General features: G+C 38.4%; 1 protein-coding gene across 5 annotated transcripts in view; it reads right to left on the bottom strand.

The window, feature by feature from the left end:
* The window catches only part of CEP43 (centrosomal protein 43), a 37,122-nt gene extending 19,572 nt beyond the window's left edge, over positions 1-17,550 (bottom strand). For 2 of the 5 annotated variants that reach the window (XM_063097431.1, XM_063097433.1), the window contains exons 1-7: positions 17,449-17,550; positions 16,994-17,047; positions 13,371-13,425; positions 12,818-12,906; positions 12,231-12,368; positions 7,301-7,381; positions 4,340-4,399 (exon numbers count right to left, since the gene is read on the bottom strand). In XM_063097431.1, coding sequence (XP_062953501.1) covers positions 4,340-4,399; positions 7,301-7,381; positions 12,231-12,368; positions 12,818-12,906; positions 13,371-13,425; positions 16,994-17,047; positions 17,449-17,550 — 579 coding nt within the window. The remainder of the gene's footprint in view (positions 1-4,339; positions 4,400-7,300; positions 7,382-12,230; positions 12,369-12,817; positions 12,907-13,370; positions 13,426-16,993; positions 17,048-17,448) is intronic. The other 3 variants (XM_063097432.1, XM_063097435.1, XM_063097436.1) reach the window with 3 other exon arrangements.
* Positions 17,551-18,768: the final 1,218 nt, after the last annotated feature.

Genomic DNA, 18,768 nt, shown 5'->3' with positions numbered 1-18,768 from the left:
ATTATAAAACTTTTAGAGCAATTTCAATGGAGGAAGTCCAGAAGTATATGTATATACATATATACATATATATACCCTGCAATTTCTTTAAAAAACCTTTATCATGGCTTAAGACAAACCTTTATGTTATATACATAAACTTCAATTACTGGGGTTTTCTATCATCTGGATTTGGATAAACTGAAGTTAAGATTCTGGATGAAGCTAAATAGCTAAGGATAAGTATTGTTTAAAACCAAGAAATGTAGGTTTAAAAAACAAATGACAAAAATACACTCATGGCAATGCCTTAGAATTCAATTAGAATTCATTCCCTGTACAACCTTAGAAGTTGTAATGGGTTGAACTGTGCACCCAAGAGAGATACACGCTCAAGTCCTAACTCCCAGTACTTCAAGAGCATGACGTTACTTAGATATAGTGCCATTGTAGGTATATTTTAAAGTGAGGACATACTGAAGTAGGGTCGGCCCTAACCCAATATGACTGGTGCCTTTATAAGAAGGGAAACAGATGCAGAGACACACAGGGAGAACACCATGTGAAGGTGGAGGCAGAGATTAGAGTGATTCATCTATAAGTCAAAGAACACCTAGGATTGCCGGCAACAACCAGAAGCTAGGAGAGGGACTATCGCCCAGCTGACACCTTGATTTCAAACTTCTTAAGTGTCCAGAACTGTGAGATAATGCATTTTTGTTGTTTTAAGCCACCCTATCTGTGGCTCTTTGTTATAGCGGCCCTAGTTGGTTATTATAAATAACTAAGTTCTGTCTTTTCATAGAAGTGAGGAACCCACTGCACTACAGTCACTAAATTCCCATGGATGGATCTCAAGGCTAATTAGCTTTAGGGTAAATTATCATAAAGTGTAAGAAAGTTTCAGTATATATTTAATTTTCTAAACATATGCTTACATAATAAAAAATTTAATCATTTCTAGATTAATGGAAAACTAGTGTCAGAGAGAAGTTTCATAGTAAAAAACACTAATTTTCCAGTAGTCCAAAATGGAATTATCACTAGAATGTCTTAAGAACTGAGAGATTTTTTTTTTTTCTTAACTAAAGGCTTAATCTGTATATCTGTATTGTTCATGGTTGGAGACATATCAAAGTCAAAGAAATACTCTAGCTGTTTAAAAATTTTCAAAGAATTCATGCAATATTTAATTCTCTTCCCTCCTTCACCCTGCTAAAGGCAGTTTCTAACCCATGATTTACTAATGAATCAATTTCACTATAGTTTCAACAGACACATCTTTAAAAAGTTTAATTTGTTTACTTAGAAAAGTAAATACTGCAGTATTCTACAACTGAAACACAACCGTTTTAAACCTTTCTTTCTACAAACTCAGTGTGTCTAGAGAAACTCTCTACCACCTGTAAACAATCTGTAATTCGTACAGATGCACAACAGAACCGTGACCTCCAGATCTGCAGTAGGACTTGACAATGCCCCTATGCACAGCTGTTCTGCCCCTGCACCCTCAGCCCTCCCACCCTATCTCAATAGTAACTCAGAGTTCAGCTAACAAGTGGTACCAAGAGGTCAAGCCTAGAATCTCAAGTGGCTAGGATTACAGACTGGCTGGGCAGAAGTGGAAGGGCTCAGTGCTGGGAACATTCATCCATCCATGTATCCATGTACTCAAGATGGTGTGGGGTGTATTAAGGGAATGATAATGCTTGGTTTATTTGGAAAACTCTGAGATGACTGCAAAAGACACAAGGACACACACCCTGAAACATATACACAATGTGATCACCACCACCACCCTAAATCAACATAAAGCTGGGCTTATCCTAGAATGTTGAAAACAAAGAACGATGATTTTTATAATGTCTTATTTTTAAGAATTTGATGCATAAAGTACCTCAATACACATTGGTTTTAAAACACCTGAAAACTGATTATAAAATGAAAAGATGACCTTTCATAGTACATTTAACGTGATGATAAAAAGCACCTGGTTCTAAATATGTTTTAAAAACAAGAAACATCTAATATCTTACTCAGTTTTTCCATCTAGATGGTGAAAACCTAAGTTAGTAGAGCCTACCAAAAGTATATTATAGTATGTTGTAATTTTTTTTATGTATTTTTTTTTTCAGACAACTAAGTACAATGTTTGGTAAAACAAAATGGTATATAATGAAATAAATTGTCACAGATGATACTCTAGAATTCAGTGCTAATACATATTTCAGAAATTTTAACTCATTAAAGAAATGCCCTCCCATTTAATATTTACCCTCCCTGTATTCCAAATCTTTTATCCATCCTCACTGTATCTTAACAAAAGCAAGAACTTGTAGATTTCCTCAAGTTAAATTAGTTCAAAAATCTTACCAATCAGGTTTATACATATGTATGAATGATTTTTAAAAGTTTATTTCTAATATGAACATAACTTCCCTGAAGAAACTGCCAAGGGTCTCTGAATGATTCATTAATACCAGTCCCTTCTTGCATTCAAAACAAACAGTAAGACACAGCCAACACTACTGGGTTGGTGCTCCAGAGCCCCAAGGCAAGCGGCACTCTTGACGCTCCCACTTCCATTCGAGCCCCTACGCTGCATACCCTGCCCCTGAGCCCTCCTGTGCTACATGCCTGGTTCACATCTGCAGAACAGACAGGTTATGTTCCCACACTGGCTTTGCACACCTTGGGAAACGCCACTCACCTACCATGTGAATGGCTCCCTCTGGAGACTTGCTAGTGTACAACCGTTGACTCCACATGCAACTTGGTATTTGGATTATTAAAACGTTAAGAATGTTAAGGATGCTGGGAACCTACCACATGCACAAGGCAAAGCAGAAAGGCAGAGGGGGACAATAAGCTAAAAGCTTATCTGTATAAGGCTGGAAACAGGCAATGCTGGGTACAATACAGACTTCTTACAAAGGCAATCAGAAACAAGATCAGGGAAGTAGAGGAAAAAAAGGTTTTAAAGTGACTGAAGAAGTATCCTGGGCTCAGTAACACAATAATGAAATAGAATGGGCCCACTCAAAGCCTTAACTCCAGGATACGGGCCCACCCAGATTCTTCACTACCCCTCAAGTTAGGGGCACATGAGGCCCTACCCAAGTATAGTCAGGCTAAAGTCTGGGCTCGCCCTACTTGTGTCACATCACACAAAGTGAAAACCATGGCTCTAGGCAAGCTTTGGTTCTACATACAAACTTCTTCAAAATGTTTTAACTTCTTTAAAACCTGTGACACCGTTAAAATTATGAAATCTTAACACTATGAAATATGCTTTTAACTGTAAGAAACCAATTAAAAGAATATATAAAAAACATACTGTTTTAACTATCTATCTTAAGGTATGTCTCAGCTCTCCAATTAGACTATAAACTCTTTAGGTGAGACTGTTAAATATGTCTTGACCACAGCATTTAACACAATGACTTTCACTATGTAAATGTTCAGAAAATACTTAATGCAATATTTTAAAGCACCTTCTTATTTAATAATGTATTAAAAATAGTGTGAACAAAAACAGAATACAATAATAGGAATTTACCTTTGAACCACTAGAGCTAAAGCCAGCTAACACAGCAAATACAATTTAAAAAACATCTTTTATTTTGGGAGTTTTCAACTTAGTAAAAATATCTACACATAAACCAAGGTTCAACATAGGACTAATGAATCTCCTAAAACTGAAAATCATCTTGTCTTATTCTAAATAGATGTAAATTGTATTAATAATGTTTCTAAGACATCTAATATTTAAATTTTATAGGCAGCTAATCTACTTAGTCGATTTTTATGATCTTTAGGGGGAAGAGGAAAAAGCAGCCAAGGCCCTGAACACAGGCCAGCATTAGATTCCCACAGTGTAATGTGAGTAGGGCCCTGACTGACAGTTAATAAATGTGCAAGGGTCTGAAAAGTGGCAGAACACAAAAAATGTCTTGAAGGAAAGTAAGTTTAACCTTTTATTTCTAGATTGGAACTTATCCAAAAAGTAGTTTGATGTTCTATTTTCCTCAGATAAAAATCACAATGTTAATAATATGTAAATGGTCATCCATTCAAAACAAAAATATTTTCAACTCAAAGAACTTTCAAAGTAAAATTGAGAGCAGTTTTAAAATACAACAGTATAATTTTCACCTGGATAAAAACTGACAAACAGTTAACTTTTTGTTTTATGCCACCATTACTTTCTCCTGCTCTGATTATAGATAAATGAAAAGTGACATTTCAAACAAAAACTTAAAACCTAGGCCAAAAGGAATCCAACACCACTAGGAGACCCCGTGAATGTGAGGCTGTTTTAGCACAGGCTACTATTTGCCTTTGCCCTCATGCATGTTACCTTGTCACCAGACTTCTGCCCGCTTGGCTTCTTCTTACCTTGTCCTTTATACCTTGGTATCTGACATGAGAATAAAATGATATTTTACAACAAAATATAAATCTTTAAAAATAAACTAACTCATTACCAAACTAATAAAGATTCCTATTTAGAAAAAATTTTTTAAATGTAAAATCTAATTAATTTCACATTCCTCTCTGAAATGTGCTTTTCTTATCCTTTCTTAACTCTATTCCTAAAGTGGTTCAACTCATGTTTATCTACTATTTCCCACAGATACTTGGTCAAATGCAGATACTATAGCCTCCACCTGTTGCAGCTTCTATTGGGTGGAGAACCACTTCTTTCACGCTACCTCTAGCAGCATTTTAAATAAGCCTAAGCTTGAACTCCTAAGCAGCTTCACTGAAGACTTGTCCTGACCTTACCTTCCTCGGGAGCACACTAAGCTAGTCCCTAAAGGTCGGGCTGGACCCCATTCTTGACCACAATTTTTCACAGTCCCTAACACTCTATGTGGGCTCTCAGGACTGATGAGGTACCACTGGGAGGCAGCTGCAAGACAATGGGGAAAGTACTAGAATCCCCAAATCCAGAAGATCCTTTAGGACTACCGGGGAATTGCATTTTTTAAGTGCCAAAATAAGGATTTTTTAAAAAAATAGAACCCACCCCAGCCCCACCAGAGAGCATCTAGGGTATTTCTGAAACGGCCATTGCCACCCCAGGTTTATGAGGTCAACTGAGAAATGGAGACCACACTGAAGGTAACTGAAAGGTGGCAGAAGTGTGGTGCCACCTGGAGGACAGATACTGTTCTCTAAATCAGCCTTAGAATTATCATTCACTTCTCAGTAAGAATTTAGAGCAACATATCCTGACTTAATACTCATCATAGTTCTTAGACCTTAAAAATTTTTTTTATGTAGAGAATATATGTAAAACAGACATTAATATTTTATCTTGAAGACATACTTTATGCACTAGATTAGTGTTGCTAATTTGCTTTAAAAATAATAATTTGCTAAAAAGAGAACTTCCAAATAGCTCAGTGCTACAGGTACTGATAAGTATTATTCATTATTATATTACATTAATTTTCATTTTGCTAAAGCCAGATATTTTCATAGAAAATAAAGCTTTCCTACACAGGCTCTTTTATCTGCAATTAGTTCAAAGAAATTTTAAAAATTTACTCATGGCCTTATCCTGCCATCAGGATTATAGCTTCCCACAAGCATCAAGGGAAAAAAAACCTTTAAAAAAGAACTTCCCTATTAGAAAAGGCTAACTAGAAATCTAAGGAAGGAAGAAATGAATTATTATAAACAATATAATAGTCTCTTTCCTTGGTTAGAAATAAAGTATAAAATCCCTTTGGATTTCTAAACTTAAATAAAAAGGAGCAATAACATCAAAGAATAAGAAATGACAACATTCAGCAGTGTTCTTTGCCTAGATATTTGAAAAAGAAATCTAGCAGTATACCTACTACCCTCTGGAAGTTCACCTAATTTAAATGGATGCAATGTTTATCTCAGAGTCAATATACCACCATGAACCCACAAAAGCCTAGTCTTTTGGAATGTACTCCACAGCATCACTCTACTCCTACAGAATGAAAATCAAAGGAGCAGTCACAGAATACAAATCTGACCTGTGATGAACTGCATGTCGGTGTCCCCCCAAAATTCGTATGTTGAAATCCTAACCCCCAAAGTAATGGTATTAGGAGGCAGAGCTTTTGGGAGGTGATTGGGTCATAAGGGTTGAGCCCTCATAAATGGGATGAGTGAGTGACCTTCTAAAAGGGACCCCAGAGAGAGCTTTGTCCTCTTTCCACCATGTGAGGATACTATGAGAAGACAGCAGTCTGCAACCAGAAGAGAGCCTCACCAGGACACCATGCTGGCGCCCTGATCTTGGACTTCCAGCCTCCAGAACCATGAGATACAAATTTCTGTTGTTTATAAGCCACTCAGTCCTTGGAACTTTGTTACAGAAGCCTGAATGAGCTAAAACATGACCCAAACCCATCATTTGATAAGACTAGCTGGTAGTTCCAATTCATGCTATACTCGAATCGGTCAACCTGACAACCATCTTTCTATCCATTCCTGTATTATTATATATACCCTTGGTCTTAAATTCAAGTGTCCAACTCAATTTTTTTCTCCATTATGCCAAATCCCTGAAATCAGATCTTACCTTTAACAACTCATAAATACACACATGCACACACAGTCTTTAACAACTCATTAAGTATACACATGCACACAACCTTTAACAACTAATACACACACACACACACAAATGCAACCAGAATACATACTTTTTTTTTTTTTTTTTTTTTTGTCTTTTTCATGACCAGTACTCAGCCAGTGAGTGCACCGGCCATTCCTATATAGGATCCAAACCCGCGGCAGGAGCGTCACCGCGCTCCCAGCACCACACTCTCCCGAGTGCGCCACAGGCTCGGCCCCAGAATACATACTTTTTTATAAATTCTATTAAAATAGCTCATAAATATAAAAAAAAAATCACAATTTTATAATTCCAAATCTGATCATCTGTCTAGAGTCTCTAATACTCAACACAATTTTATATTTTGGAATCTAATATTCAGAAGCTAGGAATTTATAAATGAAAAGAAAGTAAACCTCCTTATTAATAGAAGACAGACATGTTTAAAATACAAACGAGTCCAAATCTTCTACAATTCTATTATTTAACAGCATACTCCCTTCTATGATACAAAATTCAAAATACTACCGATACAGCAAAAAAACTTTTTAAAATATATACTTAATCAATGGGAAAAAAGCGCTTTCAAAAAACTAAAGGGTACCTGTATTACAAAACAACAAAACGTATAACAAATAAGACCAGAGAGAGAAAAACAGAGTCCTCTGGAGTATTAGTCCAGAAATTACCTCTATATCCTGTAGTTAACTAACTTACCTTACTTGGTGTTGTGTGTGCACTTGTTTTTCCTTCTGGTGACCTTGGTGGAGAATGTACATCAGATAGATCTAGTGCACCCTAAAATATTTCACAGTTCAAAATTAAAACACATTTAAAATACTAATTGTATTTCAATGGAATTTTAGCATTTAAAAACACTATACAATGTTGGTATTTTATTTCTTCCTCATTAATGTAACTATCACTATATTTTCCTCTCATTTTACCAAACAAAACAAAACATACTTAGATTCCAATTACCTGACAACTACTTCACTCAATCACTGTGAGCAGACCACCCAGTGTGCACTGAAACACCCCCAGTCTACCTCTCCAACATCACTTCCTAACTTCCCATTTCTACTCTCCAGACTAACATTATTCTGTGATTCCCAAAGATCTAGTCTTTCCACTCTCCCTGAATTTCTTTCCCTACTTCATTTTCTCGCAAGAAAAATTATCAAATAGCAAATCTCTCATAAAAAAAACTCTGCCCCCTTCATATGGCAGTACTCTCTTCCTTTTTTTAACTCCCATGAATTTTCTTCCCCTTTTATAGAGCACTTATCCTAGTTCAGCTTCCATATAGTTATTTGTGTGTTTGTCTCATAGTACCGTCTCAACATAGGGTCCTAAGCACTACGGTAAAAAAAAAAAAAAAAAAAAAAAAGGAGTTTTTAAAAATGTTGGAAATCACTTCCTAAAATTCATCCACTATTATCATCACAAGCTCTATGACACACTACATATTAAATATCGACTGTTTTGTTACAAAATCCTTTAACAACTTTTTAAATATGAAAATGTGCTATTCTTCATAACTTCTGCTCCCTCTTGAGTCTATTTCTGATGATGGCATCATCTTCTCCCAGGCTAAAAACCTTAATATCATCTTTGAGACTTTTCTTTTTCCCATATTGCCTTCTAAGACCCTGTCCCATGCCAAAATATTAATTTACCAAGTCTTGTTGATTCTTCCCTTAAAAGGTAACCTTTATTGGTCCATTTATTTCTATTCTTACTGCTACCATTCTTGTCTAGATTTGCCTTTTTATGGGTTTCACTTCTTTCTAGTCTTCTAACTTCTCTGTATTTCATCAGCCTGACCTTCTCAAATTTGTCTCCCAAAAGGCTACTCCTGTACAGAAGTCTTCAAAGGCTTCCCATTGACCGTGAACAAATATCTATTAAGAATCACTGTGTCTTAGATCCTGCCCTTATCCTAAATAAATTTATGACCTAGCACTAGGGCAATAACAAATGTGGATAACTATAACAACTTGGCAGAATAAGGAACTAAGCTACATATGGTTTCCAGTACCATAGAAAAGAGTACTAAAGAACAAGAGAAAACACCACAAGGTGTCACAGATGAGGAGAGTAACTGAATGATAAAATTCCACAGCCAGGGAAAGGAAAAGATGTATAATTTCAGGCAGAGACTTAGAATGAGAAAATAACAAAAGACAAGAAAGCAAAAGCCACTTTAAAGGAATAAGTTCACTCTGGCTTACATACAAGGCTCCACGTTTCAAAAAAAAAGGCATAAGGCTAGACAGGTTGAAGCAATATCATGCAGAATCTTAAATTAAGGTTAGATATAGAAAACCAAAGATAAAAAACAAAAAAAGGAAACAAAAATTAAATTAAAGTTGAAGAATCTGGAGACTCTTTAGTTGCCATTACATAGTTACTGCAATTTTTAAAGAGGAAGGGAATAAAGAGATGAATTTTAAAAACAATTCAGCAACAGTGAATAGTAGAGATTGAAAAAATGAGATGAGGTGATACTGCTGAACAGAGATGTGGACCTGGATTGATAACGGTGCTAAAAGGAGAGGAAAGGGATTCATCGAGGCGCTCAGAAAACAAAGAAGGTGCTTTTAATTACATACAGCTGGGGCACATTCAACAAAATCAACCAAAAGCCATCTTAAAATAAGTGAGGCACAGGCCCTGATTCTTAAGGTGGTTTTAAAAAGCGACTTGGGTAAAAAAGCATCAGTAACAGAGTTCAACAGGCTTAATCCACAGGTAGTTTTCTTTTCTACAATCAAAAGTGAAAGGTCAATAAAACCTGTAATTTTTTATTTCATTATAAATGATAGGTTTCCTCTCAAAGTAGTAAGACTAAAGTATTAGTGAATGATGGAAAACCAAAACAGACACTTTTGAGCTCATTTTAAATATTAGTTTATATATTTATGTACTATATACACACAAACTATTAAAATGAAATAGTTATTAAAAGGGAAAAACTAGCAAAAAGTAGAGATAAAATATCCAACTTAATGGTTTTGCAACTGGGAAAGTAAAGCAATTACCTTTTGAAGATACAGAATTCCTATTCTGGGTCTATTTAATAGAATCACAGCTATGGAACAGTCACGGTAAACTGACAGAAGCTTCAGAAGTCCCAGTCAGAACGGAATGCTGAAGAATAGTGATTCAGTTTTAATTTTCAAATCACACCAACTACACAGGAAAACTTCTACTGGGTTCTCAGTTTGAGGCAGACATCCTGTCTTCCAGCAATTATTCTATCTTCCATGGTTGCTGCCAGACCTACCAGTTATAGACGGGAGAGCAAATCCTTTCTGACAGAAAGACTGAATCTAGAACACACGGGAAGAGGTGACTGCTTGGGTTGGAACCAAGGATTCACAAGAACAGAATCAATATAAACAGACAAGTAAGCAACAAGAACTGGAACTGGGTTTTTTTGGGCGGTGGGGTGGTGGTGGAGGATTTGTTGTGTTTTGGTGTGTTTTCACTTTTTTAGAAGTGATGAGAATAAAGTCAGCTTTTTTCACAAAGGATTTAAATGTACTAGTGGTTCATCCAGGTGGGAATGTTCTGTAAAGAGCTGAAAATTCTGGCCTGGAGCTAGGAGAAAGGATTGAGCTGGACATAGGCACACTAAGCTGGACTCAGGAAGTCATCTACCTGGTAATGATAACAAAAATAAGAAACAATAACAATAATGGCAAATATTTACAATTGATTCCTATATGCCAAGCACTGTTCTAAGAGCTTTGCACATATTTCTTCCTTTAGTCCACTACAACCTCACAAGGTCAATACTCTCTGATCTGCATTTTGCGGATGAGGAACCGAAAGCACAGGGAGGTTGAGAGACTTGGAGACTCACACAGCTAGGATGTGGCAGAGCTGGGATTTCAACCCAAGCAGCCTGGCTGCAGAGACCATGCTATTAACTAGCATGTTAAGGAAGGGGGATCCAACCAGAGAGAAAAATGCATGCAATCACCCCTGCAATGAGGTAAGCCAAAGAGCAACTCAAAGAAAATGAAAGGGTAGGCAAAAAGAGAAAAGAGGTCAGGCCCAAGAGAAGGAAGAGATAAAACAGAGATGTCATTACTGCCTACAGACTGCTAAGCCCAGAAGACCATTTGGGGCTCTTTTTTAAAAAAAATTCCCTAGCACAATGTCCATGATATAGGCACACAACAAAACCTTGTTAAATAACTGATGAAGGAATGAACGAAATTAAAATGCACAAGCCAAGGTGACAATGGTGCCTTTGGCACGCTGGCTCCCATTAGGCCCTGATCGGGCTCTGCTCTCTTGCCCCCCACCTTTCTGGCACTGCCCACTTTCATAGAACACCCGCCCTTCTCAATCCTTGCCCCACAACCGACATCCTTTTCACATTAAGATTCAGCTTAACAAAATTTAAACATGAAACAATCACTTCTCCCTTTTAACTAAGACAATTACTACTTATAAAATGTTTGGAAATAATCATTTATTGTATGCCACTTCCTCTATAATCTTAAACTGTTACTTAAATATTAATTTCCTTTGTGAGCATATCTTATCAAATAGCTCTGACCTCTTTAAGGACACAGAACTTTCTTTTATTTTACCTTATATTACCCACAGAATTTATTTACCATGCCTTATAGGCCATTAGTACTCAGACAAGCTTTACTGATCTTCAAAGATCCTAACAGAAAATATACTCTGAGATTCTCCAAATAAATAGGTAGCCCATAACCCTCCACATTCTTATCTATAAACTTCTATTACTAAAAGCGCACATTTAACCAGATATCTGAACAGTTACAGATGTTGTCTGTGTCTGTGAAACAGTATCTTTATGTATAGCTACTGTAGGTAGCTAGAAATCAGACCATTAATCTCATTAGGAGGATTTACAAAAAAGGTTAAGAGTAAGAAAGGTAACTGCTGATCAAAAAAGAAGTTTGAAAATGTTTAGAAACTTAGCAAAATCAACAGCTTAGTTTTAAGCCTAGTTTCAAAAAGCCTTTAAATCCAAAAAATTATTAGTCTATAAATCAGCCCTTTTCTATTTAACTAAAATAGTAGAAAAAAATTACAACTACCCATTAGTTTAGATTTTTCTACACTGAGCACCATTCTTAGCATTTTACGTGCATTAACTCATACACAGAAGCCTTAAAACACTAGGTGGGGGGCTGGCTGGTGAGCTCAGTTGGTTAGAGAGCAGTGTTGATAACAACAAAGTCAAGGGTTCGGATCCCCCTACTGGCCAGCCACCAAAAACAAAAAAATACAAACCAAAAAAACCCCACAAACACTAGGCCCGTTTCACACATTAAAGCAATGGAGAGGTTAAGAGATATGTCCAAGGTTAACAGCTAGTCAGTGAGGTGCTGTGATTTGTTCCAGACATTCTGGCTCCTGAATTCAATACTCTGAGGATCAAAAAACAGAACAGGTACCCAACAATGTCAGTTACCACATTACTAATTTTCTTTAAAACTTGCATTTATACAATCTGAGTGCATTTCGGTTTTAAGGAATGTCCTCTTTTTATGTAAACCTTGATTCGTTATATATGCACTAATCTTCATGGCTAAACTAATTAGCCAATAATTAAAACAAAAATTAGAAAAAGATAACATAGGATTATACTTACTTCCCCACTGGCTGGCCCTTTTTCTTTCTGTTGACAGCGTCTGATCACTTCTAATAATAAGGGTCCACCCACAGTACCTTCTGCTTCAATAATACCTAAATCTCGGGCTAAATGCTCTCGACCTTCAAGACCTTGAAACTAGAAAAGAAATAAGATATAGGTGCACAAAAATACAGCAAAAATATTGCAAGACAGTAAAGAAAATATTTTTGGAGCTTAAAGATACCTCTAAACTCAAAGAGACTGTTTTTCTAATGAATGAAATGTCCATTTTTAAAGATTATACCTATCTTTTGTAGAGCCTCTACATTCAAAGTCTCTATTAATGGTTGCAGTAAAAAAATCATAACAAAATTAACTCTACAACAATACTCCTTTACTAGCAAGCTTTCAATATATATGAAGTAGCAACTCTGATGCCAGCTGACAAGTCAGATGGCTTTTAAGAAAAACATAATCAACAACAAAAAATAATCTATAGGCAAGAAACTGTAGGTAGTCAAAGCTCATTAACTTTCAGCTTAATATTAACTCATTTCTACCAAAAAAAGGTTTCATAGGATAAATGTAAAAATCATTATTCTTACTGTGCTAGTTTCAGGTTGAAAAACAGCCAAGGTAAAGTCAAGGTTAAAAAACTGAAGAAATTCTGCAACAAGACTAGCCACTAAACGACCTGTAAAGATCACGAAAAAGGTAGGTAAACATATCTTTAAGAACTTTGACGTCTTTTTATTAACACAGTGACATGAGATACACTAAATTAAAGAAAAAAAGTTTCTAAATTTTTTAAATTACAAATTTCTTCTCATTGAATAAAACAATTATGTATTTAAAATCCCAATCTCCCAATTTTTTCACTAGGATCATCAGTGTGAAACTAACTGCAAGACAATATATAAATTCACAAATAGAATTCAGTGTTCTGCTTTTTATAGTAAAATTGGCTTTAACCAACAACTTCCCATGACCAAAAATATTTCGTAGCAACTTGACTAATGCATATTGAAATATGATTTTAAATGAGGACCTATAAGAATCGGAGACTTAAAAAAAATCTAAAGTTCTTGATTTCTCCCAAATGGTGTCAAGATTTGAAAATTCTCAGACAGATAAATAAGAAGCAGCTGAACATCTTACCATCTCTTGTATTTAAAAACTTTTTCAGGCTCTCATTGACTAAAGGAGTTTTGTTCTGTTAAAAAAGTAAAATAAACATCATGTGTTTATCCTAAAAACAACTACCAAATGTAGATTAAAGTTTAATTTTTTTGCAAAGATATAACTAATACATTGTCATTCATAAATTATGGTTTCATGAAATCCATTCCACAACTATTGATTACTACAGGACTTGTTTTGTGCTATTTAATAATTTCTGAAAGTTATTAAAACAAAACCATATATGAAGATTTGAATTTATTTCTAATTTTTAAATGTTTTATAAATTGCTTATTAAACTGCCGTTGAAGCTAGATATCTTCAAATACTTATGTGAAAGAAAATCAAATTTACTTAAACAACTGTTTATTTCAAATATATGAAGTTTAATATTTTGTCATCTTAAGATATCTATCACTGATATGAATACATACATTTGTGATTCCCAGTTTATCAGTGCTATGTGATGTGATTTTATGTGGCCCATAGGCCAAACTTATTTTTGCAATTATACATTTATTTGAATAAATATGGAAAAAATACTTCTAGCACATGAAACCTGTGATAATTTGTAAGGCACTAAATAACAAGCTGACAGAGTCCTTGGTATTTTGGAATTAGGCCAGCAAGGCTGGGTTCCCGTTTGCCGGTCTCCCCCTTCTCCCTCCCCTTGAGGTCTGACCTTTGAATGAACCCAGGACCCTGAGATTTTATAAAGGAGGAATTTATGCTCTTATTTTACTGATAAGTAGTTAGCCATGAACTTTCAAGCACCATGGCAACAGGAAGTGTTCTATAAACAGCTTTGTACCAGACATAACTGGCTTAATCAGTATGTTATTTTTACTAGCTTATAAAAAGAAACTAAAATAAACTAAGGCACTTCACAGGTCAGCAGCCTGGGAAGTCCTCCTGACCCCATAAATGTGACTCTTCATTAATTCCCTACCGTCTCCCCTCGGGTACCGGTCCACAACAATTATTTCTTCGGATGAGGCTAAAGTAGGTAGCAAATGGTAAGCTTCCTTAAACAGACCATATGAACTTCTGGAATATGGAAGCCTCACACACTGTTGATGGGAATGCAAAATGGCACAACCATGTTGGAAAGCAGTTTGGCAGTTTTTTTAAAAAGTTAAACATATCCCTAGCATGTGATCCAGACATTCCACCCCTACACATTTTTTCAAGAGAAATCACAGATCCAAGCAAAGACTTGTACATGAATGTTCACAGCAGCCTTATTTATAATACTGGAAAACTGAAAACAATCCAAATGTCCATCAACTGGTGAATGGCTGAAACAAACTGTCACGTCCACACAATGGACTAATGGAATGATCTATTAATCCTGAACTCAAAATTTAACGGAATGAACTATTAATACACACTACAATATGAATGAATTTCAAAAGCATTATGCTGAATGAAAGAAGCCAGACCAAAAACAGTACATACTGTGTGATTTCACTTGAATAGCTCCTAAAAATGTTTGGGGGAGGGGGAATGTTTACAAAGGGGCACAAGGAACTGAAGTTGTTAAAATAAATGCAAGGAAGGGAAAGATCACAAAGGGACAAGATTAGATGTGTATTACAAATAACCAATCTAGGAGCAATGTGGAAAAAAGTCTTCAAGCAGATGGTGAGAGTCACAAGCAAATGGGAGACTAGAGAGTAGCAGTCAGCAGAGCACCTCTCTTATAGTCACTTCAGATACAGACCCAACAGACACAGAGACAGATGATGACTGAGTAAGTAGAAAGAAGAGCAAGGCCCAGGAAACGCTCTGATTTCTTGCTTGCATAAATGACAGTCCCAGTAGATGAGTCTAGTAGGCAGTTTAATACACAGGTCTGAAACTCAGGAGGGAGATATGCAAAAAAAAATAGAGCGCTGAAGTTACTAGTGTGGTTAAAGTCACCCGGAGAGAGAATGCACAATGAGAACTACAGGATAGCGCATTAACAGTTTAAGTGAGGTATACAGGAAAAAGATCATGCTGAAGAAACAAAGGAGTAGTGAAAAGGAAAAAAGAAAAACAGAACAGAAAAGGTATCAAAGGTCAAGAGAGATTTTCAGATAGGAAGACGGAATGAAGAATATTAAATGTAAAATAATAATCAACTAAGACAGATAAGAACTAAAATATACTCAATTAGGAAATTCCTCTTAACTGTAACAAGAAAAATTACTTAGGTATAGTAGTGGTGGATTTAAGATTTTAACAGATTAAGGCGAGCTTGGAACACAAGAAATGGTATAAGACTTACCCATTCTTTTAAAACCTGACTGTGAGGGGGAAAAAAAATACAGAGTGGTATTAAAATCAGAGTATGAGTAAAAGAAAAGTTTTCCCCTCAAGAAAAGAGCCAACTGAAAGGTAGAGGTAAAAATATAGTTAAAAATTAAGGAGATAGAGTACATAGAAGGCAAAACCAAAACAAAGTGATTATTCTTGGACAAGACAGAGCCTCTTCTACTAAAGCAGGAAGGAAAAAGATACAGATAAATGCAGGCACAATTAACTTTTGCTGAGGTGAGTGACAGACTAGTGGCTGGGAAAGGAAGACAAAAAGTTAGGATCTGATGGCTTCTATTTTCCCTGTGAAGGAAGAGACAAGACTGTCTGTCCAGAGTAAAGAAAAAAGGAGTGAGGTAGAAGCTTAAGTGGGAATTGAAGAGTAAAAAGAACTGTTTGCCTGCTCGGGACCGAACTGAAGTTGGTATCCACCGATTTGTAACATCAGCAATCCACATGGTTGAGTGACTTTTCTCTAGTAGCACATATGCACAAACAGGGAAGAGTGAATCTACTGGATTAAATAACCATTAAGACTTCTTCCACACCAAGAATGACTGGATGGAAAGGTAGTTTTAGGGTTTCCCAGGTACAGACCATGGGGTCCAGAACAAAGAGGAGTCAAGAGAAGACTGATGCTTGAACAAACACAGAAAGAGCAAAGAAGTGAACGGTTTAATGAAATTAGAGAGGTCTAAAGAAATGGAAAAATAGGAGATTGTTTTGTCATAAAGAGTTTAAGACCTTGATTATGGAATGATTCTTGTTCACAACAAGTTCCAGAATATTTGCTCAGGATGGTTGATTGAACTTGGGATAGAGAGAAAAAGTTAAATTTCCCACTTAAGTTCAGAGAAGTGGTTGGACTTCTGACAAGAAAGATAGTGATTTTAAAATAACAGATAATTTTGAGAAAAGGTGCATGTTACATGCTTTGCCTGGCAGGGATTCACAATGCATATTAAAGGTTCTGAGTATCTGCTGTGAGTGCTCCTGCAGTTAACTCATTGACAGGGGAACCATTTCTTCAAGTAACTCCTATGACCTTTCCTTTCAGATTTAGTATTGGTTTCAGAGTTACTGGGATACCTTAACATTCTTAAGTTACTCCAAAATTGGAAAAGACGCATAAAAAGAGAATTGTTTTGGCTTTCTCCCAATAGTTAAGAAATGTGATCTTTAACAGTTCAAAATTATCCCTGGCTATACACTACTATACCTTTTATTTTAATATGATTTTTATCCAATTAAAAATTATGCATTAACGAATAGGGTAATATTAGAATTTGAAGATTTCATACCTCTACTTTTTCTTGCTCCTCTAATGCTAAAAACACAGCGGCTCGGAGTTCAGCCTTAAACAGAAAGGAAGTAAAGCAACACAAACCGTTACTTCAAGACAATTTCCACGACGACGAGCCACACGACGAGGCTGCAGGAGGGCTCAGGAAGGCGCACCGCCCGGCTCAGCTCACCCGCCGCCCGCCGAGGCGCCCCGCCTGCCGCCGCCACTGCGGGAGCGCCTGAGGCAGCCGAGTCCGCGGGGCTGCAGGCTCCCGACCCTCGGGCCCCGCAGGACCCGGCCTGGGCCGGCGGCCGCTCGGCGGGCCCGGCGGGGTGAGGCGCTCGCACGGCGTCCCGTCCCGCCGGCCCGACCCCCGCCCGGCGGCGCCCCCGCGACGCGCCTGGTTGTGACGCCCGTGGTCCACAGGGTCCCTGCGGGCCCGCCAGGCCAACCCCGGCCCCCCCGCCTCACCTTGATGCGGTTCAGGACGCCGCTATTCTCCAGCGTCTGCACGAGCAGGTCCCGCAGCTCCGTGTCCTCCTCCGCCACCACTGCGGCCGTAGTCGCCGCCATCTTGCTTCTCCAGGACAACCGCCCAAGCCGCGCTAACGGCCAACGGCCGCCGCACATCCGCACGGCGCGCCCGGGCGACGCGACCCGGTCCCGCCCCTTACGTCAGGGGGCGGGGCGTCGAGACCTCGGGTGGACGCAAGGGCGGCCGTGATCCCCTCTGGGGTCGGCTGGGGGCGGGGCCTCGAGACCGTCCGCAGGGGGGACCGGCCTCGAAACCAGGGGGGGCGGGGCCTCGAGTTCCGGGGTGGCTACAGGGGCGAGACGTCGCTACCGCAGGGGCGGGGCCTCGGGCGTGCGGGGACAGTGGGCTTGCGGATGTCGCGGGCGGCGCGGGCTCCTACCGCTGGAGGGCGGCCTGGCGCGGGCGGGGCTCTGGGGCTCTGCGGCTCCGGCCGCTGTGGTATGTGGCAGCCGAGGTTCTGTTGTGAGCATAGCTGTGTTACGGGTAGAACCGTGCCGCCCAGACGGAGGAGCCGCCGGCCTCGAGCCCCCGGCGGCCGCGGGCGTGCGGGCACGGGGCAGGGCTGTCCGCGGGCGCGGGGCGGGCCGGGGCGAAGCGGCCTCGGCACAGGTCGTGGAACCCGCCTTCTCCTGGAATGAAGGCGCCCGCGCCCCAGCGCTGCTGTCCTCCCGGGACGCCGGCATCCGAGGACGCGTCTTTTCTTAACTCGGAGCCTCAGTCGTCTTAGCGGTGAAGGACTGACCTGCCTCAGCGCTTTTATAGTGTAAGATGAGATGTTTGTTGAAGATCACACCTATCTCTTGAGATTAGGAAAGGATTCGGTAAGAAGTTAGCTTTTGAGATTTGGCATTAAGGAGGAGAGTAAATCAGACTGACAAGGGAGAAGAAAGGTTATTCCAAACAAAGGGTAACATTGAGTGAAAAAAGGAGCTGGAAAGTGTTTGCCAACATGGGATCTAATCTGATTAGAATTTAGGCTCATGAGAGAAAATGGGGATCAATAGATCTGGAAAAAATAGGAGGCCCATGGAATATGTAGACTTTAAAGAAGGGAAAGATAAAAAGAGAAGTGCTCTAGGGAGGGGAGAAAACGTGTCTGGAGGTTGGAAAGCTTGATCCATTGGGAAATGAGAACGTTAGCATCATTGACAGAAGTGGAAATCAGGAGGAGCTGGGTCAGGTGCAGATAATGATGCGTTAAAAAACGACAAACTTTTTTTTTTAAGGATGCATTCGTTTGGGCAATGAAGGATTTG

The sequence above is a fragment of the Cynocephalus volans genome, chromosome 5 (genome assembly GCF_027409185.1).
Source record: "Cynocephalus volans isolate mCynVol1 chromosome 5, mCynVol1.pri, whole genome shotgun sequence".
In the NCBI taxonomy this organism is placed as follows: domain Eukaryota; kingdom Metazoa; phylum Chordata; class Mammalia; order Dermoptera; family Cynocephalidae; genus Cynocephalus; species Cynocephalus volans.
This window is presented reverse-complemented; position numbering and strand designations above follow the sequence as displayed.